Source organism: Apostichopus japonicus, chromosome 18, assembly GCF_037975245.1.
Source record: "Apostichopus japonicus isolate 1M-3 chromosome 18, ASM3797524v1, whole genome shotgun sequence".
NCBI lineage: Eukaryota > Metazoa > Echinodermata > Holothuroidea > Aspidochirotida > Stichopodidae > Apostichopus > Apostichopus japonicus.
In genome coordinates this window covers 18,002,535-18,020,292 of record NC_092578.1, presented here as the reverse complement: position 1 = coordinate 18,020,292, position 17,758 = coordinate 18,002,535, and the positions used below count along the sequence as shown (strand labels likewise).

The 17,758-nt window shown below is 35.6% G+C and overlaps 1 protein-coding gene across 2 annotated transcripts in view; it reads left to right on the top strand.

The window, feature by feature from the left end:
* Positions 1-420: 420 nt before the first annotated feature.
* LOC139959056 (polypeptide N-acetylgalactosaminyltransferase 13-like) overlaps positions 421-17,758 on the top strand; it is a 32,180-nt gene continuing 14,842 nt past the window's right edge. Inside the window, exons 1-4 of one of the 2 annotated variants that reach the window (XM_071956597.1) lie at positions 421-729; positions 1,493-1,580; positions 2,311-2,509; positions 3,944-4,163. In XM_071956597.1, coding sequence (XP_071812698.1) covers positions 2,362-2,509; positions 3,944-4,163 — 368 coding nt within the window. In that variant the 5' untranslated portion in view covers positions 421-729; positions 1,493-1,580; positions 2,311-2,361. The remainder of the gene's footprint in view (positions 730-1,492; positions 1,581-2,310; positions 2,510-3,943; positions 4,164-17,758) is intronic. The other variant, XM_071956598.1, reaches the window with a different exon arrangement.

Below are 17,758 nucleotides of genomic sequence, written 5' to 3'. Positions count from 1 at the left end.
TTTTACAAACTTTTTTAAGGTTTTTATGATATCGCTAGTATTTTCAAAAGAGAAAATGCTAAGATGCAACTAACAAGGCATGGGAAGTGCCATTTCCGGCGATCTGGGAGGCATTTACAGCCAAAATTTTCTTGTACGCTTCGCGCCAACTATGGTGGCGCTACGCTTAGATAGTTTGCAATGCAGAATCTACAGTTTCGCCCCTCCCTTGGCAAATTCCTGGCTACGCGCCTGCTCACCCCTTTCTCTTCCCTTCCACCCTCATCCACCCTTTCCTTCCCTTCTCCTTCCCCGCTACCTTACCCCAATACTGCGCTAAATAGAAGCAATCCCCTAACTTATCATTGCTGTCATTCAATACAGTTTACTACGTCCACTGGCGTGATATCCACGCGCATATACAATATCTGTGTATCTTTGAGAGTACGATACGATCGTAATATTTTGGCTAGACAGTACAGGCGTTAGCATTAGCAACGTGTATTGCAAGTTTCCTTGTGAGAAGAAAGCCTAACTTAGGCCATCACTGTTATGATTTATCCATATATCGCACAGTACTTTAGCCTAACTTAGTACTGTCTCGGATATTGTATGCACAGTGATATGACTTGCTGAAATATCTAAGCAACTCAGCTGTAATGATGATATTCTTTTCCGACTTTCTCTGTAACATCGTGAAGTAAGCCCAGTCGGACCAATTATATGACCTGGATAAATCGGTCATTGCATGTGAGTAGCCTAGGCCTAAATTAAGTTAGTGTAGTGTACTGTAAGTGTAACTTACATTACATACAACCTAAGTCAATAAGTGTTACTTAGGCCTGCTGCGTGGCTTAATTGATTATAAAGAAAACGGATAGTAAGATTGTTCAATCAAAGCCGGCCAAACCTACAGCTATATGATACCCCTCTGAGGACTACATAGGCTAACATATCCCTGTACCTACAATAGCTTACAGTTACAGTACTACTGTACTGCTAGTAATAGTAGTAATAGTAAGATAGATTAGCGTACCATAAAATGTCAGAGCTTAGATGAAAACTTCATTGTGAGTCAATATCATTCAGACTTTTTGCTGTGGTTGGTTAGAAGTTAAGTCCTGGTTCAAGCTATTGCTCAGATTAAAAATGCAATCAATACTGATAACTTATACTCAATAAACAGAAAAGAGTTAGAGTGGCCATCCAAAATAAGGTTCCTTATCCCCAATCCCATAATATTGAGTCAAATATGGGACTTGATAAGTGGCTGTTTCTTTGAGAGGACACTGATTGAATGTAGAGGTGACAATATGCTCATTGAAACTTGATCATAGTTGGTCATTACATGACTTAGGCTACTGTAAGTAGCATTTGGTATAATTAGCAGTGTTACTAATAACATTGAAACAGTGAATAGGAGCTGCTTTGAAAGACTAACTTGACATCTTCAAGTGCAATCCTATTTCCTAGGCTAGATGCATATCTTGTTCCTTTTAATATATTCTCACAGGATAAAATATTGTAAAAGAACTTATATGAAGATGGCCACAAGAAGCTGAGGGTAACTGGTTTCAGAAAATACTGCTCAAAAAAGTCAGGTATAGTTAATTTGTTACATTTAGGAGAAATAAAACATAAATTTTCTATTTTTCCAAGAGTTAAAACGAACTTCCAAGCTCGAGTAAGTTCTGGTGTCATAGTAAAATCAATTGTGTAATCCATGATAATTTTTGTTGTGTTAATATAGAATTTATTCTCAACCGCAGAACAGGATATTTATCAGAATAAAAAGCACTTGCATGCCCAAATTCTTGGCTTTGAATGGATCAGTTTTATTCACTTTTTTTTGTACTGACTTGAGATCATTTCTTCCATAAATCCTTAATGTGCTCCATCTGTCATGTGGTCACCCGCCACAATGGGTGTGTGCAGTGAACATGTTCCTATAACCAACATTTACTATCAGTGAGGTACGAAAAAGGTGGTATTTCAGTGAGCAACATCTTGTGAAAATGGGACAATTGATATCGGTTGAGGTCACCATAAAATTGAATGTCAGAGAAAAAAAAGAAATAAGCTGCAAAAGGAGATGTTTTTCTTGCTGCCAAAGATTCTGCTGATCTTTCCCAAGAGATGTTCATACTGCACTTCAGCATTTACTTTGTAGCCAAAGACCATGTTGAAGAGAGAAAAGCAACAAAACATAGATCCCACATGCAAAAAGACGCTTAGTTTATGTATGTTATTTACATATTTTAAAGTAACTATGTTCCTTACCAGTGTATATTGTTTTGATGAAAGTATGAACTTTAAAACCTTGCCTTACAGACTGTCAGTCCCTACAGAATCACAAACGAAGGGACCTGACGAAATCTCAAGATGAGACGGAAGTTAGTTTACTGCAATATCGTTCTTGCTACGTCTATGATCTGGTTCATGTTAGACCTTGCCCTAATACTCTACTACAGTGACTGTGGAAAAGAGGTCAAATGTAAGGAACAGGAAGGCCAGTCTCAACCCAGAGAAAGTAAGAGAAATTCAAGACTCAAAACAAAATTAGAGCACTAATGCCAAGACATAATGTAGTCTTTGGTAGTGTAACTCTGCTGTTCATTAAATTTGCAGCAAAACTTCTCCTCGCTGTGCTCTTGTCTGGTAACTTGTAAAAGCCATTACAGTTTGATCCTCTCTTTCTCTTCCTCTCCTGGGGAGGAGAAATGGTAACCTTCCTCCCTTCCGACCACACCTCTTCCCCCCCCCCCCTCCCCTCCCTTTGTCTTTGTGGCCTTTTTGAATATACTGTAGTTTTTTGAAATTTCAGGGTGTGCATTTTAACCTACACTGTGAACAAATTCAACTGCAGGGTTTTAAGTTAACCCATTTGAATTAAAGCTTTGATGAAGTGAACATCCCCTTCTCTACCTCAGTTGATTTCTTATTTACGTCTTGTAAGAAAAGTTCAAAAGTACTGTACATACACGATAAGAGGTAACTTAGTTTTCTGGAGATAAAATGCATACCATCCATCCACTCTCACTTTCTCTTTCTCACCCACCCCCACCCCCCTCCCTGCCCTCTCATGCATTAAAATTAATTACTTATAAAAACCATTGTTTGATTAAATCTACCACAACCTGCATTTTCCTATATACCATTCACAGGTTTGACATAAATTATTTACCGACTATTTTGCCAGTGTTTGTGTTTTTTCAAACACAGTATTTGGTACTTGAAGGATTAACTTTGAACATATAGCAGTGTTTATTTTAGAATTTTTTGCACCTGTGTTTGTAAGTATTTCCTCTAGAGGTTGAATAAATGTTGTAGATTTGTACTGCATAAACAGATGAGTGTCGATAATATTCATTACTGAAGTGTGTTCAGGGCATAGTTGAGTGGCAAAAGAGTGTGTTTCTTTTTCTGTGAGTTGTTTTTGATAGCAATTAACTTTTTTGAATTTGACAATGAAGTGAGTAAATATCGCACAGAAAACAAGGTTGAAAACGAAAGGGACTACTGAATATTTTTCTTTACTCCGAAGCTCTTTACAGGTTTTTCAAATCCGCTGAAAATGGGATATGATTGTTTTGACATTGTATTCTACATTTTACTTTCATGGTGAAACACTTTCTTATGATTTAACTGACCCTGGTTTCATTTTGGATATAAAGATGCTCACAGATTTGTTATATTAATTAATTAATGCTGTTAAAGTAGTGATTGATTTTGATAAATGAATCGAGAAGCAATCCCAACCATCATATTTATGTATAATGATGTAAAGAATAAAACAAAACTTGGTTGAAGCGAGACGGTTAAAACATGTTTAAAAATAAAAGAGTTTGAAAGAAATAAAGACCTATGTGATATGACTTCATTATTTTTTAAATATTTCCATTTGTAACGAAATGTATTAGATTTTTTTTATCTTAATTCGCATGAACATTTTTGCCTCATACAGTTAAACATGAAGTGGATCAAGCACAGTTCAGACCTAGGCCTCCAGTGGTCAGACCAAAACATAACCCACCGGATTGGCCGGGAGAGCAGGGCAAAGCGGTGGTGATACCGCCAGATAAACAAGACAACATGAAAGAAATGTTTAAAATTAACCAATTCAATTTGATGGCTAGCGATATGATCTCGTTAAACAGATCGTTACCAGATGTTAGACTAGAAGGGTATGTATATTCTGGTTTCCATATTCTTTTACATTTTTTTCCCCTTTTGGTTTCGATGATTTAATCGTAACCTTTTTAGACACGATGTCAAGCACGCCGATGTGTACTTTGTGCGTACAATCACGATCATCATCATCATCCTCCCATATACTGTATGGTCTTATCGGTATATACCAGAGCTGATCAAATATTCATCTAGTGCTGTGTTGACTGTACAGTGTTTTACTTTCATGTTTTTGTAATAACTCTTTGTACATCATCAAGTGTGTTCTGTTCTGTCATATATGTAAAAGATTTAAAAGAAATTTATTAAAGCGATGTGTAGAATTTATTTAATGTTTAATTCAGATATATTTAATGGAGTGTTATTCATTGCAAGTATGATTTACATTCAAGACAAGGCATTGAACATGTGTTGGATAGGCCTTGTGCAAGTATGGTATCGCATTGCCGTTACTTTCTCGTAAGAAAGTTTTCGGTTGCAAAATATACTGTTACTGTTGTTACTCAAGCCATATATTCACGAGTAATTCGTTCAATGGGGAATTACACTGTTAGGCTTGCCGTTCAATGGGGAATTACACTGTTAGGCTTGTCGATCAATGGGGAATTACACTGTTAGGCTTGTAAGACTGTAGAGTTGCACACTTGCAAGTCACAAAACTTTATCATCTAGATCACTAAACAACATGATTGGGGAAAACCATCAACATGTGTTGATCTTAAGAAGTAATTTAAGTATATAATTAGTTGATGTAAATATGCAACCTTGCCATATAAATCAGTTTGCAGGTCAATTTAGTTCAATTCATGAATAGTTGTTTAAAGTCTTACCATTACGTGACTGAAGGCCTGCTATAGCTTATATTAGTAGTAACATTAGGCCTATGTTTGTATAGGCCGAGTTGGGTTTTAGGTCGAATACGTAATGACAGGGTTCCCAAGGGACCCACCGAACCACAGAGATGGGTATCTGGTTCCGATTTTTGGGACCTGTCCCTTCACTAACATCCCAACCTCCCCTCTCCTCCCCCGCCCACCAGTCCCCAAAACACAAAATGACCCCATAGGCCTATCTTTTTAATCACGCTCATGCTTAAAAAATAAATTCGCACATAAGTAATCAACCCTTAAATCTGAACAATGAAATATCAAACTATGAAATATGTCACCAAAATGAGTTCCATACTGTCCACTACTGTAATGAGAAATAGGGAAAGGAACACCTCTTACCAACTATATTATTAATTCACACGATCCATACTGCAAATGTTGCAACAAGGTTTCCAAACTACGATGTCTTCGGACAGTCAGGCACAAATGAACATCTAACTTTGCCCATAGAGACTGGTGTTGACTGTGTTCAAAATACGTCACCATGGGAACCACAAATCTGCTGCCACACACTATTGAAAATTTAAAATCGAATGAATTCGAAAGTACATAAAAAAATGTATCATTACCCTGTACGACTGACATAACTTCCTGAACAATTTTGACATCCCCACAATGATGTCACTAAGGCGCAAATTTAAAGCTGATACCCATATTGCATAATTACTGAGCTTCAATGTACTTGCCTGCAAGTTCAATAATGTCTAGTTATCACTTGGTTTTATATCGATATGTATGTTTTATATTGATATTGAAATCTACCTGAGCAAGTAATTCTGGAGTTGGCAAAACAGTTAGGCCTACTGCTTTAATATTGCGTTTAATATATGTACCATGTGTCGTATCTAGACCTGTTGATTAACAGTCGGTTATTATATATTAATAGACGTAAACTCTGTGAGCAAGAATTGATGGATATCACTGAGCTACATCTGCACTCCATCTACCCATCACTCTCTTCGTAGTGAAATTTATGACGTTATTACATATTTAACTTGTCAAGAAATATCGTACGTACAGCACACTTGGCCACTGTAGCAAGTGATGACAATATCTCAGCGACAAACATGAGAATATAATTGGACATTACATTCATTGCGTGTTATTCTGTGGTTTTTAATTACATACTTTTTCTGGCTTAAATTGACAGACTGTGTGTCTTACTTGGGCCTAGGCTAATTTCATGTACTAAGCTTGCATTGATCTGTTGAGATTTGAAGCTCACCTGTGCACAGTTGTACAAAAGTAGTTGAAAGCAAGTACTGTGGCAATTGAAGTAAGACTGTCTGATCATTATTGAAGCTAGACATTTTGCTTCCATTATGTAACTGCTCATCTTTCAAATCTTTCGTAGATCGCATAAAAGTGCAACATGATGTTTCTGTTAGTGTTCTTTAATAATATTAATAATAATTAATGGTGCAAAATCTTCTGAAGAACTCAGAGTGCACAAGGACAAAAAGACACACACGAAAGAAATCTATGAATCAGGAAAAGCTTGACGGAAGAGATGTGTCTTCAAATTTCTTTTAAAATGAGAAAACGTAGGAGTTTTACGAAGGCTATTTGGAAGTGTATTCCAAAAAGCTGGGGCAGCAAATTTAAAAGAACGTTCACCGGCAGACTTAAGGTTAGCCCAGGGAATTTTGAGCAGATTTTGGGAAGAGGAACAAAGATATAAACACAATTTCATTTACAATAGGTCGAAAACACTTTCCATTAGCAACTTTACATACTGTAGGCCTAGAGTATCGAGATTTACAAACTTCTCACTGAATAATATCTAGTATCTAAACGAGGTACTTGAAAAGGCATTATTTTTGTTTATTTTGAAACCGACGGTGAGAAAATACTTGCTATAGATTTGTGTGGAGTATATACAGTACAGGCTCACAATACAAGTGAAAGGATATAGTTGCTAAGCATCCAAGGGTTTTGTGAGTATACATGTGATTAATGAAATTTCTAAATCCTAAGCCAGCCACTTTAGACTGTCCAATATGGGTATATTTGACATCAAATAAAGAGCTGAAAGTTTGAGATGACGCAAGATTTCATAGGTACGATAGTTAAGCACATGTGTACTTTTGCTAAGTTTTCCTGTTATTTTGTATTCAGTGTTGAATTGAAAGTATTACACAGGAAAGGGAATAATTAAAATATCGGGTATCGCATTGCTAAATGGTCAAATTACTATGTAAAATATAACATAGTTTTGCAGACAGGAACCGTCTATATATAGTAATTTGTAGGAGAGGGAATCAAAGGGCATCAAATTTGCCACTCAAGATTTGAATAAGGGGTTAATCAACGGTCTAGCGTGCGTTACTCACAGGATTAATGCACGATCGGGGGATAATGCAAGCGATGCAGGAGGGCGGAGCCTGAGTGCATCCAGCGATAGCATTAACACCCATTTTTGGTTGCATATAACCAAAGATTTATTAAAGTGATGCCCCATAATTTTACCGTGCGTTACTCACAGGATTAACCATGGTCAGCTGACCTGAATGGACCAATAGGATTTAGGAATCTTTACTAAGTATGAATGAACACTTAATAATTCCCTGCAGGGGATTATAAAGTTTTAACGTTTTACCTTCAACAGGACAAAAAAAATCTGGTTTCAGTGTTCAATTTTAATAAGGAAAAATATATACATATATACATGTATATATATATCTGAAAAAAGTTTTTTTACCATATTTAAATTTCAATTTGAACTAAAAGCTCTCAACAAGTGTTTGCCATATTAAAATTAAAATTTAACTAAAAGCTCTCAACAAGTGTTTGCCATATTAAAATTAAAATTTAACTAAAAGCTCTCAACAAGTCTTTGCCATATTAAAAATTAAAATTGAACCAAAAAGTTTTTTTTCAAACAAGATTCAACATGTTTTTTTTACTTTCCCTTTTCGGTTTGAAATGAGAGCACTTAAGTCAACATACAGCACTTACCATGTACCCCCATTACATCATCATGCAGTAATTTCAGGCAGAAAATAGAGCAGACAACTGAATGTTTGAACGAGAAACGCATCAATCGCCGCTATTGGTTCTCTCAGGCCTTTTAACTTTGAACGTTATAGATCTGTGGATAACCTTGATCCATGTTTACTGTGTCATGTGAACGGTCTACTTAACAGCAGTACATTGATCCCTGTTTAGTTTGACATTATGAATGTTAGTTGTATTTGAGATGGTGTGATTTAAAATGATGCAGGAACTTCTCTAGGAAATAATTCAAATTAACCTAATTTTTTTATAAACTTTTGTTAATTATCCTCCCTTTCTTTGATTTATAAATACCAGTCTTTTGGTAGGCATCAATGTTGATCTTTGTAGATAATTCATAGAAAGTCGTGTCCATTATTCATGCTTTCATTGGCTGTAGAAAAATAAATAATTTTTATGAAGGTTATACTTTGCAGATAAAGATATATTTTAATAACAATGTATTTCATTACTATAATCAATTTACGATGTTGTTCACATTAGATTTTAGCGAATAGAAGAGGGAAAAAAAAGAAATTAGGTTAGAGGCAGTTCAGTTAGTTCCTTTCAAAATAATCAGACACACTTAAATTTTACTTAATAGTTTACTTTTTAATAAAATATGATTAATTTCTCTAAAGCTGTAATATTTACAAGTTGCCAGCCAGATACAAATGGCTGCTTTACAAGGCATTTTCTGCAGTTAATATTAATGGAGAAGCTTTCTGCATATTATGCACATTTTACGGCCTGGATTTTAAAACTTTCATACGTGTACAACAAATGACAATTTCCGATACAGTTTCACTGATTGCATTGTCCTTAGATAATTTCTCATACAGTTCACTAAAATTGGTCCTCATCTATTCTGAATATATATATATTTCTATTAAGGTCATGTTCAATTCTCTATGACTCTACTCTGAAGACTAAAACTGAAAGTCTTTGTAATAAAACTATCAATCCATAATATTGATTTTGAGCTTGCACAATAAGAGGAGGGAGTCCTTGATTTTCTCTCGCCATAACATTTGTAAATTATTGCTCCAGTATATGAATACACTATTGATAAATACTATATAGACCATCCTTCTGTATATTGATCATGTATGGTCATTTTTCCGTTTCTTATTTCTGCATGTTTTGTTTAAATTGGAAGTTTTGCTTCCATGCAGATTTAACCAGTGTGGCATATATATATGTGTGTTTAGCGTGATGAGTACATGGAAGTTACCACATGCTGTAAAAGTGTGCCTTAGTAAGGGTGGACAGTGGGAGGTCGTTGTCAGGTATTACGTTGTGTCCAGTGTTTGCATGGGTTATCCGGGTACCCGGTTACCCACCCAACACTCTACTACCCGGTTCCTAATTTGTTACCCGAATCCTTTAAATTTGTTTATTGAATGTGTATATTCCTTTTCTTTTACTTTTTAAGAAGTTTAAAAATGTTTCGAAAGCTACAAATTTTTAAAATAACAGGTTAATTGAAAGAAACAAATGCAATTGAAATTAAAGAACATGTATGAACATGGAAACATTGTCAGAGAAAAATACACTTGATACAGTATTTTATAGCATTCAATGTGCAATTTATTGAAAATAGCTATACCAGAAGGTAAATAGACAAATTTCTGGGTACCCGGATACCCGACGGGTAACAGCCTCGGGTACCTGGTTCCCAACTTTTGGTACCTGTGTAAACACTAGTTGTGTCTTTAAAATACCATATTTGATAATGGCACACTGTATGTCACACTGTGTAACACTGTGTCACACTGTGCGTCCCACTGTACAGAAGTTGATGAGCAGATAAAAACCTACAGTCATTAAATGTATGAAAACTAGAGCCCTGCAGATGAAACTGAAAGGAATTGAGAAATGTCTGCATGTTTTTTTTGTGTGTGTGTGGGTGTGTGTGTGTGTGGCAATGAGTGATATACAGTACAATAGCTGATCATATGTGACTTTCAAGTAGTCAAATATGATCAAAAGTGTAAGCAAACAGTAATACTTTTTCAATATTGCTAGTTATTGTTCTGTAGGTTGATATTAGTTTTTTGGACGTTGATCAGGAATGTGGCTATTGTACAGTAGATTTTTCAGAGAGACCATATTATAGGGACTACTGTAGCTCAAAATTCCAATATATTTCCCTCTAAGTATATAGCAGAAATATGGTGATGAAATGATGTCATGCTGTAACATAATATGGAGGTGCTTTTCACATTAAAGTGCGAGTTTCGTTTTGATTCATTTTACAGGAAATACTTGGTATACATTTTTGAAGTATTAGCATTTCATGGGTTAAAGTTTTTAGCAAGATATACAGGTAGTGCAGTGTCCTTGCTGTGGACACAACCTGTGACTTAAATTATTTGAGTTACTGTACTTATATACAAGGCCAAAAAAAAAGGGGAAAAAAAAGAAGAAAAAAAGTATGGTATTACTGCATAAATTTGTTCTGTTACTGTCCAACATTCCATTTACGGTATCTACTGTAGTACTGTATGTACAGGTTATATTGGGCACACTTGATCAAGTAGGCTGTACAGTACTGTAAGGAGCATTACTGTGCTGTTCTGTGCATTACTGTACTACACTGTACTGTACTGTGCATAAATGTACTACACTGTACCGTACATTATTGTACTACACAGTACTGTAATGAGCATTACTGTACTGTACTGTACTACACTGTCATGTCATGTGCAGTGCTGTACTACACTGTACTGCAATATATGCATTACAGAACTGCACTACATTTTACTGTAATGTGCAGTACTAACTGTATACTGTACTACACTGAACTGTAATGAGCATTACTGTACTACACTGTAATGTAATGTGCAGTACTATACTATACTTTAATGTAATTTGTTCAGTGTTGTACTACACTGTACTACATGCATTACAGAACTGTACTACATTGTACCGTAATGTGCAGTACTATACTGCACTACACTGTACAGTTATATATAGTACTGTACTACACTGTACTGTAATATGCATTACTGAACTGCACTAAATTGTACTATAATGTGCAGTATTGCACTGTATGTAAACACTAAGTATGTGCAGTATGGGTACTGTACTACACTGTAATGTACTTTACTGTACTACACTGTACTGTTATATGCGTTACTGCACTAAACTACATTGTACTGTAATGTGCAGTACTGCACTACACCGAACTGTAATGTGCAGTACTGTACGTGTAATGTGCATTACTGCATTACTGCAGTACTGTACTACACTGTACTGTCAAAAGTTCAGTACTTTGCTACTCGATCTAATCCAGCATTGCGGTTGGTATTCATATTCATATTCCTGGGAATTGCCTATAATTTTAGACTTGATTTTAGATTTGTGCCCAATTGTATTAAAGCTATTAAAGCCAGATGTTCCAAAAGTTCCATTCAAAATACAAGCATACCAGAACACTGAAGTTCTGAACAATGGTGAGTTCTACAGCACAGTATACAATCAGCAGACGTATAGTACTTATTGTAAGTACTGTACTGCAAGTTGAAACTTTTGGTCCATATGTGTAATGTAGACAGACATGTGTACAGTGTTTAAGTGTGTGTGTCTTTGCTGTATGTACAGTATTCTAAAGGTCATCAGTAGTAAGTCCTGTATTAAATTGCATCTACAGCTTTTGACACCAGAAAAAAAAACTTATATTCTTTAGAAACTTGCCATTTTCAAAAGATTCTTTCCTGGAGGTACTGACCCCTAAATGATTTCCAGACATTGAGCAGTACTGTCAATGGTAAGATAATGTAATGTGACATGGACAGTATACTGCTTGGGGAAGATGGAAAGGTTTTGAGGGCACTCGCTATAAAAATTTTTGCTGGTCAAGTTTCCACATTAATTATCATTATGTTAATTTACAATCAAACTGTATGTTTGGATCCATGCTACTTGAGGTATTACTGTATGTGTATATTGTTGCTTCTGAATAAAGCTTTCCCTACTATTAAGAAGTTATTATCTCATCTCCCTACATGTAAAGTAGGAAATATCAGAAATGTGAAGAAATGTGTGTGTGCGTGCGTGTGTGTGTGTGAGTAAGCAAAGCCAAAAAAGTGTTGTGAACTCCTCCTAGGCAGGATTATCAAGTTCAAACTTGTTGGGTAAATGCCTGTGTGATTGATGAAATCATAGGCCAAAGGTCAAGAAACCTAAAAAAATAAAAGTAAATAGTTTTTAGCCATTTCCTGCTTGCCAACATGTAGGAAAAGGCTATTAAACCACACAATATGTAGAGAATGATTTTAAAGTAGGACAGATATAGCTTTTAAGGGTCAGGGTCAACGGTCAATTAAGACCTAAAGTCAAATTGGCCTAAATTGTGCGAAAAAGTGTGTCGCAAACTCTTCCTAGACCGTAAATCCGATCAAGTTCAAACTTGGTGGATAGGTGCCCGACCATCTAAACTCGTACCTGCGTGATTGATGATGTCATAGGCCAAAGGTTAAGTACCCCCAAAGCTGTATGAAACCACAGTGATGGTTAGGTAATATCGTATTCTAAACTATACCTTGAAAAACTGGATTATAGCCGAATAACAAAGATGGCAACCAGATGGATTCAGAAGTAACCCAACAATCACTTTTGTCTCGGGGGAGATGAGATCTGGAACTCCATGGATTGCCATCTTATTTAAAGGTTTTCAATTTGTCAAGTCATTTAATGCAGTTGAGAGAACTGATTTATGTACTTACTGTATGTAGCTACATCACAGCAATCAAGTTTGCTCTCATAGACTGGCCACGTGCACAATAATTGGGTTTAGCTGTGTGTATATATAGCGTCAATTGGCAGCTCATTTCCTGAGCTTGTTTTCTTTTCGTCAATGCAATTTCGGTGTGCCAAATTCTCCTCTTAAATCTCCAAATGTTGGTTTCAGAACTACATAAGGACTGTAGGGCACATTTACATGTAAGAACCATCTGATGCAGTACTGATAACTGCTGTATGAATATTTAATGAAACAGTCAATATTTTACATCTGAAATATCTAGAGCCCAGTTAAAACGTTTGGGCTGTGTGAGTTCACACTGTAGTTATACTGTATCATATATATACAGTACATTGTTTCCTCACTCACTCATTGTACTGTACCTTTCTCTCCCACAACAACTGTCCTCTCCCTCTACAATGTGCAAAGTGACCTGGTTAACCTTTGACATCAATTGACCTCCCTCGGTGATCAGTCACCTCTGCTCAAACTACTGTACTGTACTTAGCCCGGAGTGCAGAACAGCAAAATTATAATGCACCAGGAACCCCCTCCATTTCTTGCCTTCTTTCTCTCCTTCTCTTTCCCCATCCCCCTACCCACCACCCCCACCACCCCCCCCCCCCCCCCCCGCACATGAACATAATACAGTATATTAATGTAGGCTCATGTTAGTGAAATACTCTACTAGAGCATAACAGTTAGAAGTGCATATGGATACTGTTTACTGTATAGTGTTAGTACCTACAGTAGTTACTATTTAAGAGTTGGATATTGTTTCCTACATGTATAGTGTTGTTACTACTTGTTACTACAGTAGTTACAGTTGTTACTACAGTAGTTACTCATTTTCAACCTGTCTTTACTTATTCACATTTAATTGACAAATTCTACTAAATACTCTTCTTCCCAAAGGCTGCCAGCTTTATTAGAGTGAAACCTGTACATATTGTCTTGGACAGTTTCTTTAATATTGCAGTCCTTGAAATGTGACCAACTTGTGATATAATGTTACAGTCAATTAGTACTGCAGTACTGCAGTGCTTGACATATATTTGTGTTTGGAAAGCCACTTATAAAACAAATATTAGGTGGTGAATTTAGGCCTTCAAATATTCAGTTTCAAGAATAACACTAAGAAAGCATGCACCAGCAAGAGCAGCATGCAGTAGTAATTGATATATGTACGTGCTATACTCTAACGATATAAAATTTGTAAAATATGTAGTAAATTATCTTAGCAATCCTAGAGGATGCGAGGCATTAGGGTTTTGAAATGAAGTTGGTAAGTTGTGTGGTGAAGATTAGAAATTGTCAAGAGTAAGAATAAAAACATTTCCTCGTCTTGTCACAAATTTAGCATGTTATGGTAAAATTGAAAGATATCAACATTGTTAATTATGTATGATCTCACATTAAAGGATGTGAAGACTCGCGCAAAAAGAAACGTCTAATGCCGGTAATCTGACCTAGTTTCGATAGAGGTGTAACAAAAGTGTTAGACACCACCATCCATCCCAGAAAATACACACATAGCTTGCTACCATCGGTAATTAGACACTAGTGTACAGTCAGTACATACAGCTGCGGTCAATACCCACAGCACAGTGTACAAACAATACAGCGATGGACATCTCAGGTCCAGCTAAAGATAACAAGGTATCACGTTTCATTACTGTACTGTCTGCATTTTGTAGCGACACGAAGATAATGTCACTTGCAAGCAACGGAAAGTTAACTTTTTCAGATGGCCGCACACAGTTTGGGGCGAGTCTTCAATGCCTTTAAAGGTAATAAAGCAGAAAGCCTCTGTGTCATATATCTGAACTCTACTCTTTTACTTTCATCACTGTCAAGAATAAAAAATTTGTATTTATTTTATTTTATTTTTTTAAACTTTAATTTGAGAGGGTAACTCGTTTAGCCGAAGCTAATCTTCCACGAGGCCCTCGTACAATACAAAAATGGATAAATATCAAGTAAAATATATAAAATAAAAATATTTCCTCGTCTTGTCACGAATTTAACTTGTTACATATATGGTTAAATAGAAAGATATCAACATTGTTAATTATGTAAGATCTCACATTAAAGGAAATAAGCAGAAATTGTCTGTATCATAGATCTGAACTCTACTCTTTTACATACAGTACATGCCAGGCATTGCATGAACGCAAGAAAACAATCCGTCAATTATTTAATCCCCCAACAATATATTTTCTTTTATAAAACACAAGACTATAAATTTATTAATTTTTTTTAAATATAGATTTATGTGTATTTATCATATGTCCCATCAGTGCATGTCATATTCCAGTTAGTTAAAGTTGCTGTCAGGACAGTTAAGTACCTGACATTTTCATTCCTTAATTGTTGTACAGTATGTAAATATGCAGAATTGCAGATATATGGACTTTGTATTGTTTCATTGACATATACACCCACCCTTTCTCTGATCAATCCATCCTACACACCCTTTTCCTAGCACTGCTCAGTACAGTTAGCTAGTTTTAAGCTAGCATTAAATTGCTTAAAGGGCAACAAGGTTACTTATTGAAAAATTTGAGTTTTTGAACCAGTTCTTATCCATTGCCCCTCCTTACTTCCAATTTCCAAACCTGGCCATTCTCACAAATTTAATAATTAAATTTTTAGTAGACTGGTTCCATTGCCTTCTCTACAGTATAAGCCTATATATACAATTATCCGTTTACATGTATTGCTGTTAATTGACATATATATGCAACAATAGGTCATTTGAGGTTGTGTACAATACAGTATCAAACAATACAATTAGTATTTAATTAAATCAGTTGTCACAATCTAAAGTTTCAATAGTTTGATTTTTCTCTGTGGGTGTGAGCTGTTACAATAATTGGGGCAATGATGATACTTCTATGGAGTTATGGTGGAATTCATATAGTGAACTTACAGCATTGTGTACGTTATGCATACAATTGGGACTTTTTGCAAGTTGCATTAAATACTTTACAAAAAAATGAAAACTGAATCCATTGAGAGCATATTTGTAAAGTTTTGCAACGAACAAAGGTGTTGTTTCAATAATTACATACATGCAGGAACAGTAATATGAAAATTGTTAGAAAGATAAAGTACAGTTTGTCAATATATATCATACAGTGAGCTTGAAGTTGCAATCAATGTACAGTACATGCACACACAGTACAGTAGTAACAGATCCAGGAAAACCATCCAAATTGGAGTTGTAAACAAACGTTTATAAGTCCAATAGTGACAATTTTGTGTCCCACAAATTTGAGGGTATGTGTTTATGTTTCCTCATTTGCAACACTTTTAAGTTCATGTCTAAATGTTGTCATTCTTAGTGTGATTTATGTAAGTGTATTTCAAGGTGCAGTACTGTACAGCCTATTGCCAATGTAAGGATCAATAAAGACCGATCGGATTATAGCAAAATGCAGCTTTAGAATATAATATACCAAAGTGACAAGAATATGTCATTTCTGTGCAGGACGTAGAATCAATTTACTCTGTTAAACTGGTAATATATGTTTTGTATTCTGCATAAAGCTGTAACACACGAAACATTTTGTGTTTGAAGAAAAAGAACGGATGTGTACGGATGTGTACAGTGTACTGTAATTTGAAGCTGTAGTATATTGTGGTACTTTATTCATTCAGATCTTATTCTCAAAATATAACGAAACTGTGGATCTTCTTCTGCTAAAAAGACCCCGTCCAATGATATTCTGTATCCACATGTGACTATCGTATGTAATTAATCTTCATCGTGCTGGTAGGAAGGTGTTTGTAGCTTCCCGTTTTCTGTACTCGGCTAGATGTAGTACACGTATTATAATAATAGTAAGTAATATTTATATAGCGCATAATCAGCAAAGCTGCTCAAAGCGCTTTACAAATGTAGAACCTAAAATACAAATAGTAACAAAAACCTAAAATATTAAATATATAGAACCAATAAGGCATAAAATGTAAAAGCCTAAAGCAACAATATAAAAAACACCTGTACAGTATGAAACGATGATAAATAAAGCCCTAAAACGCATATAGTCCAAAACAAATTCAGAAGTATGTAAATAGTAAAATAGCTTTTAAAAAAAAGAAAACACATAAGATTAAATCAAAGTCAGTGTTTTAAATATAAATAAGTATGAGAAACTAGAGTACAGTAAGACAATTATTGTAAAAGCCTAAAACAGATAGTAATAAACACCCAATACTAAACGTTAGTAAGTAGAACCCTAAACGTAGTAAAACAAGCCATCGATGTAAGTCCAACTTGAAAATATAATTGAGTGAGGCAGGGGACTTTATATGCACACAGTACTGTATGCAACTATGCATGCTGTTTGCCAGCCTAGTGTAGGAAGTGTGTCATTTTCTTTATTCCTCTCTATTACCTATCCCCAGTCTCTATGCAATTTCCTCTTCTGTCTCTGACCTACTACTGTGTGAAACATTTAAGCACACCCCCCCCCCACTCTGCCCATTATCTCTGCCTTCGGAATCTACCATTCATCAGAAAAGGTGTAATGATTATTTACTAAAATCATATACTATTCATATATAGTGCAACACAGACTTAAAGTCTCGTCAGAGTAACATAGAGAATAAAAGATATCATCCCAATAAAAAAATACAGTAGTCACTAGGGCTCTCCACCAACTTAGGGCTGAATAGCTTGATGTTCCAATCCCCTCTCGCTGATCATTTTCACTGGTCTTTCTACATTTGTCGAACTTCTCCAAACAGAGTTTCGTTTAAGATAATTTTCTGATACTCGGGTGATATTTACCCAGTGAAATGCACGCTCAGCCGTAGTTTATATTGAATGAACACAGTAGTTATATTGAATGAACACAGCCCCTCCACCTCCTCAACCCCTCCCCCTCCCAGTAATGGGTGTGATACATCACAGTCACAAAAGGTGTGCAAGCTATGTAATTGCTTAAATTTA